At 39.6% G+C, this 20,119-nt stretch overlaps 2 protein-coding genes across 2 annotated transcripts; both read right to left on the bottom strand.

The window, feature by feature from the left end:
• Window positions 1-5,779: 5,779 nt before the first annotated feature.
• On the bottom strand, window positions 5,780-8,005 carry LOC120077413. Its single transcript, XM_039031295.1, has 2 exons — window positions 7,582-8,005; window positions 5,780-5,826 (listed from the first exon to the last, which is right to left on the bottom strand). Exons 1-2 carry the CDS (start codon window positions 8,003-8,005, stop codon window positions 5,780-5,782), a joined length of 471 nt encoding a protein of 156 aa, XP_038887223.1.
• A 1,778-nt stretch (window positions 8,006-9,783) lies between these two features.
• Window positions 9,784-10,351, bottom strand: LOC120077412. The gene is made up of 2 exons (XM_039031293.1): window positions 10,163-10,351; window positions 9,784-10,074 (listed from the first exon to the last, which is right to left on the bottom strand). The coding sequence occupies exons 1-2, from the start codon at window positions 10,349-10,351 to the stop codon at window positions 9,784-9,786; spliced, it is 480 nt and encodes a 159-aa protein (XP_038887221.1).
• Window positions 10,352-20,119: the final 9,768 nt, after the last annotated feature.

Below are 20,119 nucleotides of genomic sequence, written 5' to 3'. Positions count from 1 at the left end.
CCAGTAGACTATTCAACCAAGGAGCCTGGGGCTTTATGGCCAGTGTGGTGGACACTAGAGAGACTGAAGTCACCTTGACTTTGGAGCCAGTAGTGAAGAATTTTCCAGAGGTTTTTTAGAGGATCTTCCCGTACTGCCCCCGCAGTGGGAGATAGATTTTGTTATTGAGTTGGAGCCAGGCACAACCCCAATTTCGAAAGCTCCATACAGGATGGCCCCAATAGAGTTGAAGGAACTGAAGGTCCAATTGCAGGAGTTGTTGGACATGGGTTTCATACACCCTAGCGTGTCACCATGGGGTGGACCTATTTTATTTTTGAAAAAGAAGGATGGATCGTTACGTCTGTGCATTGATTACAGAGAGCTGAACAAGGTGACGGTCAAGAACAAGTATCCCCTTCCCAGGTTTGATGATTTGTTTGACCAGTTGTAGGGAGCTACGTGATTCTCTAAGATTAATCTCCGGTTAGGATACCACTAGCTGAGAATAAAGGACAGTGACATACCCAAGACAACTTTTCGTTTGAGGTATGGACATTATGAGTTCATAGTGATGTCATTTGGTCTAACGAATGCACCAGTAGTGTTCATGGATTTGATGAATAGGGTGTTCAAGGAATTCCTCGACACCTTTGTGATTTTTTTTTTATGACATCTTGGTTTATTCCAAGATAGAGGCCAAGCATGAGGAGCATTTGCGGAAAGTTTTGGAGATGTTGAGGGCCAATAAGCTATATGCTAAGTTTTCTAAATGTGAATTTTGGTTGAGGCAGATGTCCTTCCTATGGCATGTAGTATCGAAGGAAGGTGTCTCTGTGGATCCTACAAAGATTGAGGCAATTACGAGTTGGGCTCGTCCAACCACAGTCAATGAGGTGTGCAGTTTCTTGGGGTTACCAGGCTACTATAGACGATTTGTAAAGGACTTCTCTCGCATAGCGCCCCATTGACTCAGCTGACCTGGAAGGGAGCAACATTTGTTTGGAATGAGGCTTGTGAAAACAGTTTCCAGGACCTCAAGGAGAGGTTGGTTTCAGCCTCAGTTCTTACAGTACCAGATGGATCAGGTGGTTTTGTCATTTATAATGATGCGTCAAAGAAGGGTTGGGATGCGTACTGATGTAGCAGGGCAGAGTAGTTGCTTACACTTCACGTCAGCTAAAGAAGCACAACAAAATTATCCCACGCACGAATTGGAGTTAGCACCAGTGGTTTTTGCTCTCAAGATCTGGAGGCATTACTTATATGGAGAGAAGATACAGATCTTTACCGACCACAAGAGTTTGAAGTACTTTTTCACTCAGAAAGAGTTAAACATAAGGCAAAGAAGGTGGTTGGAGCTTGTGAAGGACTATGACTGTGAAATTTTGTAGCACCCAGGAAAATCAAATGTAGTGGCAGATGCTCTAAGTAAAAAGATGGCTCATTCAGCAGCCTTCATTACTAGACAGACTCACTTGTGCAGGGAACTGGAGAGGGTAGAGATTGCAGTGGCTGTGGTAAAGGTCATGGCACAGTTAGCACAGTTGTCGGTGCGACTGAGTCTAAGGCAGAAGATTATTGATGCACAGCGAGACGACCCTTATCTGGAAGAGAGAGTTCATAGGGTAGAGTCAGGCCAGGATGGCGAATTCTCAGTTTCAGTGGAAGGTGGCCTCCTTTATCCGGGGCGTTTGTGCGTGCCAACAGTTAGTGATATTAAAGATGAGTTTTTGTTAGAGGCTCATAGTTTCTTATTTTCGATTCACCCCGGCAGCACCAAGATTTATTTGGACTTGAAACATTACTGCTGGTGGAATGATATGAAAAGAGAGGTTGTTGAGTTCGTCAGTAAGTGTACCAGAAAGAAGTGGGAGCGTGTCTATGGACTTCATCGGGGGATTTTCTTGGACAGTCAAAGGTTTCACTGTGATATGGGTTGTGGTAGACTTACTTACAAAGTTAGCACATTTCATACCTGGGAAGTCCACCTTTTCAGTGAATAAGTAGGCACAATTATACTTGAAGGAGGTGGTGAGGTTGCACGGAGTGTCTGTGTCCATCGTGTCGGACAGAGACCCTCATTTCACATCTAACTTCTAGAAAAGTCTTCAAGTAGCTTTGGGGACCTGGTTAGACTTCAGTACAGCTTTCCACCCTCAGACTGATGGGCAGACAGAGAGATTGAATCAGATATTGGAAGACATGTTGCATGCCTGTGGCATAGAGTTTTCAGGAAGTTGGGATGCTCACTTGCATTTAATGGAGTTTGCTTATAATAACAGCTACCAGTCCACTATTGGGATGTCACCATTTGAGGCCCTATATGGGAAGAGTTGCAGGTCCCCTGTGTTGGGATGAGGTAGAAGAGAGGAAATTGTTAGGACCTGAATTAGTTCAGGTCACGAATGAGGCAATACAGAAGATTAGGGCTCGTATGCAAACAGATCAGAGTAGACAGAAGAGCTATACTGATGTAAGACGTAAGGACCTGGAATTTGAGATTGGTGTGAAAGTGTTCTTAAAAGTGGCACCCATGAAAGGTATTCTGAGGTTTGGCAGGAAGGGGAAGTTGAGTCCGAGATTCATTGGACCTTTCGAGGTCTTGGAGCGAGTTGGCCCCGTAGCTTACCGATTAGCATTGCCCTCAGCATTGTCTTCAGTTCATAATGTCTTCCATGTTTCAATGCTAAGGAAGTATGTAACAGACTCATCCCATGTAGTTGACTACGAGCCCTTACAGTTGAATGACAACTTGAGCTACGAGGAGAATCCTATAGAGATCCTCGCTAGAAGAATAAAAACATTGCATCGCTGGGAAATTGCTTTTGTGAAAGTCCTGTGGCAGAATCACTAGTTCAAGGAGGCTACCTGAGAGCGAAAGGATGAGATGAAGGCCTAGTACACGGAGCTTTTTCAAGAATGAACTTTCGAGGACGAAAGTTCTTTGAGGAAGGAAGAGTGTAACACCCCGTACATTTTTTAGTAATAATGTAATTTCAGTAACTTTATTATTTAGAATTTCAGTAATTGTTATTAGTTGGAGGGCATTTTTGGGATTTTGGACTTCAAATGTAAGTGGGGGAATTTAATTATTGGCTTGAAATTATTCAATTTGGAAATTAATGGCAAGAATTAATTTTCTTTGAAAAGGAAAGGAATTTAATAGTATAAGTGGAATAAGGAAAAGAATAAAGTATAATTTTACTTATTTCCTTTTTAGTTATTATTATTATTATTATTTTTAATTAAAAATCAAAATCCCCTTTTCTTCCTCACGCATCCCGCCCCCCCTCCCCCCCCAAATTTCCTTTTTCCTTTACCAAAGCCTCTTCCGCCGCCGACCTCGACTAGCCTCCAGCCGCCATCGATGCCACACCTGCACTACGTACTCCTCGTCGTTGACCGTTCGTGCTGCCCATATCCGATTCCAACCGCCGTCGTGAGTCCAGCCGAGCGTTTGTCCAGACTGCCGCCGTTCGTGCCCAAGCCGGTCTCCACAACCGCTCGTCCGCTGACTGTTCGCACCACCCGGATCTGGTTTCGGTCTCGCCCACCGAGTCGCTTGCACTCGTGTGCCGCCAGATCTGCTCTCACCCAACCAACCTTCTGATCGTGAACCACAACCTTACCGTCGCTCTTCCGTCCGACCAGCTGTCGGTCCGATCTCTGTCGCGTACGCTCAGCCTCTGTCGCCGCCATGGTTATCGTCGGATCTGTGGTAAGTTTTTGTCATCGTTGGGCTTCATCGGATCTGGTAGTTTTGGAATAAGACTTTTTGTGAAGTTTTATGTAGAAGATTGGGCCCCCATTAAGTTTAGAATGATAGTGAACTTATTCGAATTATTTTTGGCTTTAGATTTGAGTCTGGGAAGCTGTTGAAATGGCTGTTCAACGGGTTTGAGATCGTTTTCGCAAGTTTTAGTAAGTGGTGACGGAAATTAGAAGTCAATTTTACTCGACAACTAAAATCCCGTGACGCGGTATACGATCATGTTTTTTTTAGGATTATTGCGTTTGATAGTCCTGCGTCGATGGTCATGCATTGAAATGAATATGCGTCAACAAATGTATGCGATGACCATGCGTTCTGTCACAAGTTTTCTTGCGCTCACGCTAAGTATAACATGAACGCAAGTTTCTCGGGTAATCCGAGGTCGAACATAGGGACTTGTAGCTATATGTATGTGGTGATGCGCATGCAGCGGTATAAATAAAAGAATGGAGGGGTTGTTGCTAAGTTAATCTTACTCCTACTCCTATCTAACAGTCAACACAATGAGAATATGCATGTGAGGTAGAGATATGACAACACTTGACATGAAATAAATGAATGGGAAAATAGATAAAATGCGGTGATGTTTTCATTGCAACCCTTAAGAGTGATTTCAAGGATAACCTTAGTCAATGCAAGCCATGTGATCATGCAACACACATACAATACTAAACCACCTCTTGGTGCGAATGCTACGACTTCTAATGCTAGAACGCATGCGATATATGCGATAAGTCTATAGGACCTACACATAAGCCTCTATTCTTATTTATGCGATGACAAAATGACACACACACAAATAAGGCGGCCACATAATATCATTCCTATTCCTAGGGTACATGGTTAACAAACGGAGCTTATCTCTAAGTTTTTCGTTCTTGTCTATGCGTTCCAATCCGCTCTCTCGAGTCTTAGATTTGGGTTTTAGACTACTATCTCAGGTATGCCTAAATGATGAATGATGCGCTCATAGGACAAGGTAACCGCATGAACTTGGTTGACCTAAGCTTATTTCTATCTCTAGTGAACAATGCATACATTGCTTAATGCGACTAACCACTTACCCTCTCGGGTAGTTGGTTGTTGCTGACTTTCCTCATAGACAAGCAATGCGTTAGCCTATAGACAGGCGTTGCCGTAGCTTCACACTAAGCAAATAAGGTTACTCACACACTCACGCAACGCACACCTCTCGGTGGTTTGCTACATGCTTCATATCCTTAATCCACATGACTAAGTATTCAATACCCAAACAATCTCACTAAGTGTTGCAATGAAAGTAAAGATGCTAAGCAAAGAAGATGAAGATGGAGTTGAAGAAAATAGAGAAATGCATTGAAAACAAATTGTATTAATTTCTTAATTCCAAAATGTCATATAATACAATATGAGAAAAGAAAGAAAAAGGAAATGACCGGCTGGAAGCAAAGATTTGCTCCCAGCGGATATACGTCAAGGCTGCCGGTGGTGCCATGGATGGGTGGAGGAGCTGACTCTCTCGAGATCTAGCTCCGGTCGTCACTCAAAATGGATGAAGGAGGTGAAGAACTCTCAGTCATCTTCTCACGAAGTTTGTCTAGATCATGGGGAAAATCCCCGGTTCACAAGGATCATCCCCAGATAACTTGAATTTCTACTCATCGCTTTTATTTATAGAGCTTGGGACGCCGACAACATTAATTGGACTGCTCTGAGTCTGACGTTCGGCGCGTTAGTCCTTTCTGAACCTTTACCACAAACGGCGTGGTAGGTGAAATGTCAGCTTCAACTTTGGATTTTCTCGAGGTAGATGTGTTGATGCGTTTATTCCACCTACCTTGCATTGATCCCATTAGAATGCGTTGTCGTGTAGCCGCAATCATTCAATTGCCACATTCGCTTAATACCGCAACTCTACATGATGACTGCAATCGCTTGACGAGTGCAACTCCCATGTAATGGACGCATACGGCTGATTATCGCAATATCCATGCGTTGATCGATGCATTTGCCTTTGCGATGGAGTGTTTCTCCGCATGCGATCATCTATGTGGTGGTCCAGTTTCCGTGTTTGCGTTCACTTCCCGCGTTAGCTACAAAAATAGAACATTGAACGCATAATAACGCAAAATAACGGGTTAGCTGAGATTCAATCATGCTGATCGATGCAAGCTCATTTTCTTGTGAATTCCTAACATGATTGACACATATTCTACCTAACAACCTTCATAATTCTAAGTAAAAGGCCTAAGATGACATGTATTTCTGCATGTCATCAGTAAGCTTGAAGGTTTCAAAACCATCTTGTTTTGGATGATGTTGCTGTAAAAATTTGGACTTGGAAACTTAATTATGGTTTATGTTTTTGGTTGGCTTTGTTTGCAAAGTTTGAGAGCGAGTTCGACTTAAACTTCATCTTTGGAATTTTGGTCCAAGATTATTCCATTCTAAGGAGAAGATAAACTTGATAGTTATTTTGGGCTTAAGTCTGAGGTAAGTAATCTTACTACTGGAACTGCCCACGGGCCAGGCATTAGATGTATGCTAGCATGATAAATGAATGTTATGGCATAATGACAGCATGATAGACTGATAGTATAATATGATCAAAGTATGTTCTGGTACGAGATCTGAATTATTTATTTATGCATATAGACACTTGAATGCTAATATGAGATGGTATGTGCTTCCATGTGGTTGTATTTGATCTGATGATGTTGAAGTATATATGTATATTGTAGAACCATGATGTTGAGGTATATGTGTATGTTGTAGAGCCATGATATTGAGGTTTATATGTATGTCATAGATTCGTACAGTGATGATTATGATGATGAGACTGTGCAAATGTCCTTACTGATTAGTTAGATGCCCATTAGATTTTGTGTTTCCTTCGGGATTCACCAGTTTGTGTTTCCTTCGGGATTCACCAGTTTGTGTTTCCTTCGGGATTCACCAGTTTGTGTTTCCTTCGGGATTCATCAGTTTGTGTCTCCTTCAGGATTTACCAGAGGTAGTGGCCATACTTAACTATAGTAGGATATGACTCAGTCTCCTTCTTGTTTCATGTGCATATGTGTCCCATGAGGGCTAGAGGAGTTTATATGCTGTCTCTTATACACATCTAGATGTGTATAAGAGACAGGACTAGAGCAGTTTATATGTTTCACCAGAGGTGGGTATCTAGAGGACATAGATGCCCAGCCTGACCCTAGTAGTGGAGTTACTTACTGAGTATTTTATACTCATTCTTTCTCATGTTGTTGTTTCAGGTAAGGGTAGAGATGCACCGGCGATGGATAAGTGAAATTCGTGATCGAGCCACTGGGACTAGTTTTTACGCTTCCGCTCATGAGATTTGGAGTCCTTTTCATGTTCCTCTTAACTTCTAGTTTTGATGTTTAAAACTTACCTTTTAAGAATCGTTTTTCAAACTTATTTATTATCCTTTATGATTTATGGGTACCCTACTATTGTTTTAGTATTTGAATTTAATGAAAGTCTTTTGAACTTACTTTATTTAATTAGCATTTATTTCGCCATAACCGAGTGTCGTTTTGAGTTTCATGCATGCATGTATTTAGTAACGGCCTAACTTAAGTCCTAAGGGGTTGAGTTGTTACACTATGGGAGTTTTATATGTGGTGTGATATGCCCATAACGCATCATCGAGTCTTTGAACCTAATCTTTTCTTGTCAGATTAACCACTTTCTCCAATACTGTCTTGATTTCCCTATTTGATACCTTTGTTTAACCATTGGTTTGGGGGTGGTATGTTGTTGCTATTTTATGGTGCACGTATATTTGACTAGAATCTTGCTAATGATACGATTGATAAAATGTGTACCTTCATTGCTTATAATGGCACGTGGGGTGCCAAAGCGAGAGAAGATATTTTTCTGCAAGAATTTCGATACCGTGATCACATCGTTCGAGGCACATGAAATCGCCTCCAACCCTTTTGATACATAGTCAACAGCTAATAGGATATAGTTTTGGCCATTAGATGGTGGAAATGGCCCCATGAAATCGATTCCCCAGACATCAAATAGTTCCACTTCCAAGATGACATTCATTGGCATTTCATTTTTCTCAGAAATGTTTCCTGTGTGATGGCACCTGTCGTATTTTATGACATAGTCGCACGTATCCTTGAATAAGATAGGCCAATAATATCCATTTTTCAAGACCTTCGCAGCAGTGCGCTGACTTCCAAATTGTCCACCATAAGGCGATTCATGGCATTGATATAGGATGTGATGAAATGCCATCTCAGGAACACATTGTCTTATGATATGGCCAGATCCCCTTCTATACAGGTTGGGCTCATCCCAATAATAGAATTTACAATCATGCATGAGCCTTTTCTTTTATTGAGAGGTATAATCTTCTGGGAATTGCTTACAAACAAGAAAGTTGACAATGTCTGCATACCAAGGCAAATATTCAACAATTTTCAGCAACAGTTCGTCAGGAAATGAAGCATTCACAGAAGGTTGTACTCGATCATTTTCATGATGTTCAAGCCTTGAAAAATGATCAACGACCTTGTTCTCTGTCCCTTTTCTATCCACAATCTCGATGTCAAACTTCTATAGTAATAGGACCCACCTAATCAAGCTTGGTTTTGCATCCTTCTTGGTCATCAAATATTTGATAGCAGAGTGATCAGTGTGAATGATGACCTTTGATCCTAGCAAATATGGTCGAACTTCTCCACAGCAAAAACAACTGCCAGCAACTCCTTCTCAGTGGTCGTATAGTTCTCTTAGGCGCTGTTAATGGTTTTACTTGCATACGGAATAGGATGAAGAATCCTTTCTATTCGTTGAGCTAACGCTGCTCCCATCGCATATCCACTGGCATCACACATAAGTTCAAATGGTGTTGTCCAATCTGGAGAAATTAGTACAAGAGTTGAGACTAATGCTTTCTTCAAATTTTCAAATGCATTCAAACAATTGTTGTCAAAATCAAAAGATCGATCCACCTCTAACAACATATTTAGTGGCCTGGTAATTTTTTAGAAGTCTTTGACAAATCTGCGATAAAAACCGACATGTCCCAAAAAGCTTATCAAAGTCTTTACATTCATTGGGGGTGGCAGCTTCTCAATGGCCTCAATCTTAGCTCGATCAACTTCATATGTCTTCCCATAAATATCTCAACAGAATCTTCGAGATAATCTGAGAAGATGGCCATCATGCACCTTTCAAATGTGCTAGGTGCATTGCACAATCCAAATGGCATATGACGAAAAATGAACGTCCCATATGGGCATGTAAACGTTGTCTTTTCCTGATCTTCTGATGCGATCATAATTTGGTTGTACCCAACATAGCTGTCCAAAAAGCAAAAATAGTCATTCCTTGCCAGTCTATTCAGCATTTGATCAATGAAAGGTAAGGGGGGGAAGTGATCTTTTTTTTGTCGCGGCATTGAGTTTCTGGTAATCCATGCAGATTCTCCAATCGGTAACTGTATGTGTTGGTATTAGTTTGTTGTTTTCATTGGGAATGACTGTCATTCCCCCTTTCTTTGGCACACACTGCACTGGGTTGATCCACAAGTTATCTGAGATGGGGTAGATAATTCCAGCATCCAGCCATTTGATGATTTCCTTTTTTACCACTTCTTTCATCGCAGGGTTCAACTTGCGTTGAGCTTCAACAGAGCCCTTCTGTCCCTCTTCTAATCTAATTTTGTGCATGCAATAGGATAGACTTATTCTCTTAATATCAGCAAGGGTCCACCCTATAATTTTGTTGTACTTTTTTAACACCTCAAGAAGGGTTGCTTCTCTTTCTTTGGTAAGCATAGATGACATGATGACTGGCAAGGTTTCATTTTGTCCCAAGAAATCATACTTCAGATCAGCTGGTAACACCTTCAGTTCTAGGACTGTAGATTGTTCCAGATAAGTTTTATTCAATCCTTTTTCTTCCTCCATATTCAACAGTTCACAAATTTTTTGTATCACGATCATCGCATTACATGATTCGACTACTGTGTGGGCCTCTTCCTCTGATTCTTCATTTGTTCCCCAATCTCAGCTGCAAGGCCATTCCTCATCCACATCGAATGAGTGTGCTTCATCTGGGTAGCTCATTGCCTTAATGATGTTGAACTTCAGCTTTTGACCGTTGACATTCATTGCAATCTCTCCTTTGTGCACATCAATCTGAGCTCTCTCAGTGGAGTGGAATGGTCGTCCCAAGATAATAGGGACATCTTTATGAACTTCATAGTCGAGTATGATGAAGTGTGCAGGAAGGATGAATTTATCAACCTTGACCAGCACATCTTCCAACTTTCCTTCTAGATGAACAGCAATCGCACTCTACTAATTGAAGGGTCACTAATGTAGGCATGAGTTCTCTGATCTGCAATTGTTTAAAAATTGAGAGTGGCATTAGGTTTATGCTTGCCTCTAGATCGCATATTGCTTGCCCAATATAAATTCCTCTGATTGAGCAAGGTATTGTAAAACTTCCAGGGTCTCTCATTTTTGGAGGACTGATCGCGTTGCTAACATATGTTAGAGCCACCATCTCGTACTTCCCTATGCTTATTTTCTTGGTTATAATATCTTTCAAGAACTTAGCATACATGGGCATTTGCCCTATTGCTTCAATGAAAGGGATGTTGATATGCAGATGTTTCAATATTTCCAAGAAGCATCGGTATTGATTTTCATCGCTTTTCTTATTTTTTAGCCTTTGTGGAAATGGAGGTGGTTGCACTTCTTGTGTTGTTGATGGAGTTGCTGTGGTTATTTCTTTTGGTTATTGTTCTTCCTTTTGAACACTTTCCTCAGACGCATGATCTTCGCCTTGTTGGATTTTAGATTCATGTGATTTTCTTTTTACAACCTTTGCTGTCATGTGTCCACTTCTTAATGTCACCGTCTGACATTGTTCCAAGCCTTTGTCTCTCATATGGTGAGGAATTTCAATGGTGCTGGGAAGTGCTTCTTGTGGTCTGTTCTTCAACTCGCCTGCAATCTAGCCCATTTGTACTTCAAGATTACAAATGGATGTTGCTTGATTTTGAAGAACTGGTTCATTCTTTTGAATGTATTCCTTCAATAAATTTTCTAAAGAAGAGGATGGCGATGACTAAGATGAATTGGTTGTCTGCTGAAATCCGTTTGGTCTTTGTTGAAATCCTTGTGGTCCATGTCTATGGGCATTGTGAGTATTGACTTGTGCTTATTGTTGATTACCACCCCAAGAGAAATTCGGATGGTTTCTCCAGCCAGGATTGTATGTGTTAGAGAAATGATTTTTTTAAGGAAACAGACAGATTGAGGATTGCGCGGGCATTCCTCAAAGAAGTGAGGTTCTTCGCAAAGGACACAATTTCTGTTGTTCATTTGGACAATCGCATTCACTTGCCCACCTTTTACACCAGTCTTTGTCATGCTCATCGTCTGCAACAAGTTTGTCATTGGATTAACTTGTGTCTACAGAGATGCGATAGTGTTGTTGTTCTGGGTACTGTTGGTTCTGGACCCATATTCTTTTTCCTGCCAGTCTTCGTGATTCTTTGAGATCTGATCCAATATATTATTGGCCTTAATGTAAGTTTTGTCTAGAAGTCCACCTGCTGCCGCAACATTCATAGTGATCTATGATCCCGAGTTCAAGCCATAGTAAAAGATTCCATCTGGAGACAATTAGGGAATCCATTATGCGAACAGTCCCTAACTAGTCTTTTGAATCTTGCCCACACATTGCTGAGCGTTTCTGATTCTCCGTGCTGAAAGTTTGTGATTAACCTTCTCCTCTTTGCATTTTCCGTTGGTGGGAAGTACTTTTTCATAAACTTCTCTACCACTTATTCCCATGGAGTTATCTTCCCTGGTTCAAGCGAGTACGCCCATTTTCTAGCTTTGTCACATAGTGAAAATGGAAATAGTGTAAGTCGTACTTCCTCTGGTGTGATGTTTTGAAATACAAAGGTGTTGCATATTTCGACAAAACTCCTCAGGTGAGCGTGAGGATCTTCATCGTGTCTTCCTCGAAATTGCTCGACCGCTTGAATCATTTGAAGCATTATGGGCTTCATTTCAAATCTTGTTCCATCCAAGGCTGGTCGCATGATTCTTGGAGAGAAATCATACAAGTTGGGTGACGCATAGTCCTTGATCAGTCTATTGAAATCATTTGCCAACAAAAATGGGTTGGCGATTACTTCATTGTGATTAGTTCCTCCAGGTGGTTCTGCTATTCAGCCATCCTACGAGCTCTGTTTTGTCTTTTTCTCCAGTTGGCTCTCTGTCTTCTACGAAAAGTATTTTTACTTCTGGGTCGTATACAAGCTTCCTTCGCTCATACAACGTTTGCGCATTTCTCACAGTCAAGGTACAATACTCCAGAAAGTCGAGGTTTGCAAAGATCAATAAAAATAGCTTTACCATACTTAGTTACCACAATCCCCAACAACGACGCCAAAAACTTGATGCGTTCTATACATGTGATGAAATAATAATGCTTATGAGATTTAACGTTCAGTTTTCTTTAGTCAAACCCTAGAGCAAATTTGACCAAAGTTCCTGGTAAGTCCAAGGTCGAATTCAGGGATTGCTTGTAAGCACGCGATGAAACTAAAAATATGATCTTAGCACGAGTTAAAATGTTCAAAGGAGTGATCGAATAAGCAAACGTAAACCTAAATATGTTATGGGGATTGTGTTTAAAATGAAACAGTGCGAGTTGCATAACAGTTATGTGATAGAAAGGGTTTAGAAGAATTTTTACTAACATTTTCTAAACAACTAGATGAAATATGAAATCAAGCTATACACTCAATGTTACGACCAACACTTCCCAGTGTTCTTTGTCACATTATCTTATCTCTAAGATGTATGTGATAGGTGTAATATGCATAGAATGTACTTATTTCTAGGGAATATTTTCTCTCGTTTTATGAGGGCTTAATCTAAGTTCTTTCAAACTTAGATTAGCTTTACTTAGAACAATTTCTCAATTGATTTAAGCGACAAATATAAGCATGCATAAAACAATTTGATCGCACGATTCCTCCAGTTATTTAGTCGTGTTAGCTACAATCTTCTCAACCCATGAAGTGATTTAGCTATGCATGATATTTGTGAAAAAGATAGACAAGATATATAATAAAATGTATTCATACTGCAATTTTGAATTTGTCAATACAAGAAATACAATACAAATACACAAACTAAGAGAAAGGGTCAAAGAGCCAAGTTGTGGTTCGCAATGTCTTGCTTCCTCCAGCTCGTTTTACAACTTCTTTACTTAGATGATTGAAGAGTATTATCTTCTTCCTTCCCTCGAATGCTAAGCTCTCACCAAGGAGTTTCTATGGAAAATTGATAGGGGTTTCTAGCAGAATCCCTTCTTAGGGTATTCTTCTCGTCTCCCACAATGTATCCCCCCATATATATCACGATGTATATTAACTATTTTCTACATGGAATTTACATGGGTATTTATAGGTGTTCATGAGCACTTCTTTTCTCAAGCTCATGATTGTGTTGATGAGGCGTATTAAATTCATATCCTACCGCGTCGTCTGCAATGTGTCAGTGGTTCATTGAATCTTCAACAAAGTTTTCTTGTCGGCCACCAACGCAACTTGTGATGTGACACCCACCGCCCATGTCATGTCATGCCTCAAACGCTTACAGCTTATACGATTGTCTATCCTTTTCTTCTCAAGCAACTTCTTTCTTTGAACGCATTAGTGGGTATGCGATCACGCGATCATCAGACTACTGAAGTATATACTGCAAAACAAGTAGCGAAATTAGTCTAGAATTTAAATATGTGATGCGTTAGAAGTATGTGATCACGTGTTTCACTTTCTGTATAGTTTTATTGGTAAAGTTTATCTAAATTTCATGCCTTTTTCTTATTATTTTAAATGAAAGAGATATAATAACTTATATTTTTACAAGTTATCAGATACTTCATTTTACCTTTCCATGTTTCTCCCTAAAATTTCACACCGTGAGATCTATACTCGGCCTCGAGATACCTTTGCTTGTGTCCCTCCATGGATGTTGTTTTTATAGGTCAATATCAAGGTGAATGGAGAGAGTGTTTATAGTAAGTTGGAGCGGGACGTGTGTCAACACATCCCACGATTTCTCTCATTAGTTTGTAGTAAAGTTTCATACTCGGCCTCGAGGCACCTTTGCTTGTGTCCCGCTACGGATGACATTTGAACGATTCTTTACTTCAAACTTCAGAAATGGACAGGGTTGCTTTAGTTTTTGACCCAATCGGTTTTTTTCCTACGGTTGGCTCATTGAGGCAGAACTCTAGAATTTAAAATGAGGGCTTACACTTTCTGGACCGAACAATGGGGATTGATAGTTACAGTAACAAGGAGTTATTCTGTCTATTGGTTGAGATAGTTTCATTCCAGTGAAGTGGCACCTAATCACCCTACAATGACTTTTGTCCTATCTCACCGAAACATCAATGCAGGATAGATGTCACTTAGAGTGCATTAGATCATTTTGCTAAATTTGATTGGTTTTTGCAAATGGGTTAATGCATAGAGTATTAATATAAAAAAATTGTATGGTTTCAACAAATTACATTATGACCTCCGCGACTTTAAACTTGCTTTCCGCCGACAAACTTACTGACGAAAACTATACAACATGGAAAAACACAATCAACATAATCTTATTATCGACGATTTGAGATTTATCTTAATGGAGGATTATCCTCCTATTCCTGCTCAAAATACCACTCAAAACATTCGAGAGACATATGAACGCTAGATAAGGGAAAGTGAAAAGGCCCGAACGTATATTTTGGCAAGCGTTTATGAAGTCTTGGCCAAGAAGCATGAGCCCGTGCTCACTGTTGGGGTTGATGCCCTAAATCTCGTTGGGTCTTCTAATTTGTAGTTGTATTGTACAAACATTTTATTTATTTAATAAAATATGAGATGTTTTATTTGACATTTAGTAGCATTAAACCCACAAACCAATAAACTAACATCCAAGGTTATCATTTGTAGCTTAAACATGTATGTAGAGACATATACAGGTGGATCATGTTTAAGTGATAAACTAAATGGTCTGTAGTAGATGGATAAGGCCGAATACCTTATCCTGGTGACACTACAAATACGACCTGCTTTATAGATGTTACAATTGTTGTAAAGTGCTACAAATGATTTGATCCTAATCATTCATGTGGAGACATGTGAGCGGGGGTATTCTATAAAAAGGAGTTTGTACAAGACCGGACCACAAAATGATTAGTCTCATTATACACCATCCATAATAGAGACTTACATTTTACCAGAATGACCATATGTGACGTGACCTGAATCCTGATTAAATTGTGAACTTCTATCTATGAAGGTGGTCATTTGATTTACATGGGTGAGAGTAGCCAGATCGCCGACTCGATAAACTTACCATTTTAGGGATTCGTCTGATTGAGGAGCTGGGAACACGGCTACATAAAATGGAATTCACTCATTTCCCGAAGTCATGGTAAGTAGATAAATTGCTCCTTTAAGGGCTGATTTTGGGGCTTGAACAATGTGGCGCCAGACCTTCTTCTGACTCAAGAGGGGTTTGGTCATAGTTGGATTATGACTTATTGTTCATTAGAGGGATCAGTGGTACTTAAGGGGTTAAATGTAACTATAGGGAGAAAATAGTAATTTTGACCTAGCTATACTTACGAGTAATTTGTGAAGGATCATCGCACTATTGACTAATTATATCCAATGGACACAAAAATATATCTGTAGTTCGAAGAGTGCAACTGTCGATCTTGAAGGAACTCAAACTGAAGGGAACCGTAAGCGGAAGCAAGATCGACCCAAATCCGTTTATCATCGAATATAAATTTTACACTAAAGAAAGAAAGAAGATATGCATTTATATTAAAGTATAGCATGCTATCAAAATGTTTTAGAAACCTTACCTTTGAAGAATTTTCTTCAAGATTCCCTCAAACAACACACCAACGACTTGAAGACTTTCTTCAATAAAATTTTGAACAAGAACAAACACGACCACAAAGACTTCCTCAGTATTCTTAGGCTTAGAAGCAAGGAGTGGTGGACTCTGGCTATTTTGGATTAAGGAAAACTTAGTAGAGAGGAGAAAGAAGGTTTGCAAATTGTTCAGCAACAATTCCAAAACATAGAACTCTTCTGTCTCTTTCCTCATTGTCAATCTTGATCCAGATTATTGGAAGAAGGAGATTCTCTCCTGTCTTTCAAAGAACCAAATACCACAACCACACACGTAAGAAAAGAGGGGGAGGCTCCTTCATTTTTATTTAAAATAAAATAAAAATGATATTCAATATATATAAATATAAATATGATAACTAACTTACCATATTTTTTATATATATATAAAATTATATGTTATATAACATATAACATATAACCTATAGATTTAATATTGTATCACATACAATATAACCTATAGTTTCTTTTTTCTCTAATATGGTATTTAATATAAATCACATTTATATTAAATTTAACAACTATGAATCAAATTCATAGAATAATATTTGATTCATATTCAAATATTTATTTCTTCTCACTAAACTATAATGTATCAAATACATTATAATAATTATATAACATATAATTAAAACAACTTAATTATATTATATATAATTAAATCCCTCTACTAATTTGAACAATTCAAATTAATCAAAAAACTGATTTAATTCTATTGAGCTACCAAAGGGATGTCATGGACCTATAGCATGAAGCTCCAATGGTACATGAATAATTAATTAAACTCTTTAATTAAATTATTCACCATCCGTTAACTGTCGGGCACTTCATTAAAGACCGACAGTTGCACTCTTCACACTACAAATATATTTCAAAGTAGTGTAAACCAATCAACAGTACAATGACCCTTCACAAATTGCTCGTAAGTACAACTAGACACAAATTATCGTTTTTCCCCTTTAGTTACATCTAACTCCTTAAGTACCACTGACCCCTCTAATGAATAATAGATCATTATCCAACTATGACTAAACCCCTCTCGGGCCAGGAGAGGGTGTGGCACCACATTTAACTCCTAGGCTATCAGGAATTAGCCACAATATCACTATTATCACAATAAAGTGTGATGGGCTTTGACATGTCTGGAACAACTTTCAGATCGGTCAAGAGTTTTCTGAGCCTTCCTTAGCAGCTTCACAAGCCGCTACATACTTAGAGTCCATAGTGGAGTCAGCGATGTACCCTTGCTTGGTGCTTCTCCATACTACTGCCCCTCTATTAAGAGTGAACACTAATCCTGATGTGGATTTCCTAGAATCGTTATCAGTCTGAAAATCAGAGTTCGTGTATCTCGTAAGGATCAAATTCTTAGAAACATACACGAGCATGTAGTCCCTCGTTCTCCATAGATATTTGAGGATGTTTTTAATGGCGGTCCAGTGATCTAATCCTAGATTAGATTGATATATGCTAATTATCCCCACTGCATAGTAGATGTCAGGTTTAGTACATAACATCGCATACATCAAGTTGCCCACATCCGATGCATAGAGGATCCGTCTCGTCTCTTCAACCTCTTGAGGTATCTTAGGACACTATTCCTTAGACAATGTAACTTCATGCCTGAAAAACAAAAAGCCCCTCTTGAAGTTTTGCATCGAATATTTGACAAGCATCTTGTCAATATATGATGCCTTGAGACAAAGCTAGCATTTTGTTCTTTTGATCTCTAAAGATCTGAATACCCAGAACAAATCGAGCCTCTCCCCAAATCTTTCATTTGGAATTGAGTCGCTAGCCAGTTCTTAATTGCATTAGTAAACCTAGCATACATCAAGTTGCCCACATCCGATGCATAGGGGATCCGTCTCATCTCTTCAACCTCTTGAGGTATCTTAGGACACTATTCCTTAGACAATGTAACTTCATGCCTGAAAAACAAAAAGCCCCTCTTGAATTTTGCATCGAATATTTGACAAGCATCTTGTCAATATATGATGCTTGAGAACAAGCTAGCATTTTGTTCTTTTGATCTCTAAAGATTTGAATACCCAGAACAAATCGAGCCTCTCCCAAATCTTTCATTTGGAATTGAGTCGCTAGCCAGTTCTTAATTGCAGTTAGTAAACCTACATCATTCCTAATGAGTAGGATATCATCTACATATAACACTAGAAAAACCACTAAACTGTTGATGATCTTTTTATATATACAAGGCTCATCAATGTTTTAATCAAAGCCATAAGATTTGATCGTAGTATCAAACTTTATGTTCCAAGATCGAGAAGCTTGCTTCAGTCCATAAATAGATCAATTAAGCTTGCAAACCTTTTGCTCTTGACCTTGGATTATAAATCCCTCGGGCTGCACCATGTAAATGGTCTCCTCAAGATTGCTATTCAGAAAAGCAGTCTTAAAATCTATTTGTCAAATCTTATAGTTATAATATGAGGCAATGGACAAGAGGATCTAGATAGACTTAAGCATGACAACAGGTGAGAAAGTCTCCTCATAGTCAATTCCCTCAACCTGGGTATAACCCTTTGCCACCAGTCTAGCCTTGAAGGTTTACACCTTCCTATCAACACCTCGTTTTCTCTTGTAGATCCATTTACAGCCTATAGGTTTACCCCATCAGGTTGATCTACAAGATCCCATACGGAATTGAAGTACATAGACTCTATTTCGAGATCCATCGCTTTGATCCATTCATCTTTGTCAATATCCTCCATTGCCTTTGTTGGTTAGAAAAGAGGAGAGGAAAAATGCACGTCTTATGTTATGCGTTAATCTCCATGCGTCGATGATCATGCGTTGTACTGGAAAATATGCAATATGCGTTAAGCTCGTATGCAATGACCATGCGTTCCTATCACAAGTTTTCTTGCTTTCTCGCCAAGTATAACAAGAACGCAAGTTTCTCGGGATGATTTGAGGTCAAACATAGGGACTTGTAACTCATTAATGTTTGTGAAACAATGCGTTTGAGGCAATGAATAAAAATAAAAAGATAGAAGTTAATGGATTGTGCACTACACCTACTTCTAACTAAAAAAATTGAGCAATGGAAGTTTAACTAAGAGAATTGGTAGAGATGCAACAACTATTAATGCATAATAATGTTCATTATGTTAGGTCGCTCGAGTAATCCCAGCTTACCACACTAACGCATCGCACACCTCTCGATGGCCAGTTGCCTATATCTCTATAATGCATGGTTGCGTCGAGCATAAGATCATGCCTAACTCTAGGAACAAAGCTTACTTTGCTTTAGTGTGTTCCATTACTTATCCTCTCGGATAGTTAGTTGCGGCTAATCAGTTCATAGACAAGCATTGCGACAGCTTATAAACAAGCGTTGCTACAGCCTCACACCAAGTGAAGAGGATTAACTCACTATACTCGTGCAATGCACACCTCTCGATGGGTTGCTACATGCGTCATGTCTCTAAGCCGCATGACTGAGTATGCGACTGTCTTCGAAACTTAGCTAAACGATGAATGTAGACAATGATAAAGAAGAAGAAGATGATGAAGATGGTGCTGAAGGAACTAAGAGATGCATTGATTACAAAATGTATTGATGTCTTAAGCCAAAACGTAATACAATACAGAGATAAGAGGAGAGGTGGAAGGCTAGATGAAAAAAATCTCTTGCTTTTCATCCAAAATGCGTCAAGGTTGCTGGTGGTGCCATGGATGGATGGTGGAGAAGTCTCTCTCGAGCTCTCTCTTCGGTGAAACTTCGATCGTCACTCGGAAGGGGTTGTGAAGGTGAAGAATCCTCAAAGAATGTCTGCTTATACTCTCATCTGTGATCACAAGGATCTGCCTTATGGCAGAAACTCGGATGATTTAAAGTGAAGATCCAAGGTGCTATTTATAGAGCTCAAATGCCGACAGCATTGATGATTGCGTTCTGACTCACTAATACCTTTGTCGTGGTATGGGCAATGTCAACATCACCTTTTCTTATTGATACTCCCAAGGTATGCGTTCAAGCTTGTTTCTCCTGAAGTGTCAACGCATTCCACCCACTAGGCGATCAATCTTCCATTACGATTATCACTCTGTGGATGCAATATTCCATGCGGCGAACTAGTCTTTATGAACTTTTGCATGCAGTTACTCTTGCGGCGGTCTGAGATCGACGCATGCAGTCAATTCCTGCAATATCTGCAGTGTCAACGCATTCCACCCACTAGGCGATCAATCTTCCATTACATTATCACTCTGTGGATGCAATATTCCATGCGGCGAACTAGTCTTTATGAACTTTTGCATGCAGTTACTCTTGCGGCGGTCTGAGATCGACGCATGCAGTCAATTCCTGCAATATCTGCGAAAATAGACACTTTGATGTGGAATAATGCATGATATAGAGTTAG

Source organism: Benincasa hispida, chromosome 5, assembly GCF_009727055.1.
Source record: "Benincasa hispida cultivar B227 chromosome 5, ASM972705v1, whole genome shotgun sequence".
Classification (NCBI taxonomy): domain Eukaryota; kingdom Viridiplantae; phylum Streptophyta; class Magnoliopsida; order Cucurbitales; family Cucurbitaceae; genus Benincasa; species Benincasa hispida.
This window is presented reverse-complemented; position numbering and strand designations above follow the sequence as displayed.

Bases quoted from the DNA above. Each gene is read 5' to 3' on its own strand.
- LOC120077413 (XM_039031295.1), bottom strand. From the start codon at position 8,005: ATGGCATTTCATCACATCCTATATCAATGCCATGAATCGCCTTATGGT. The intron at 5,827-7,581 runs GTACACATTTTA...CTATTTTTGTAG, and splicing joins TGCCATTATAAGCAATGAAG to CTAACGCGGGAAGTGAACGC.
- LOC120077412 (XM_039031293.1), bottom strand. From the start codon at position 10,351: ATGCCCATGTATGCTAAGTTCTTGAAAGATATTATAACCAAGAAAATA. The intron at 10,075-10,162 runs GCAAGCATAAAC...TTCAATTAGTAG, and splicing joins AAGCAATATGCGATCTAGAG to AGTGCGATTGCTGTTCATCT.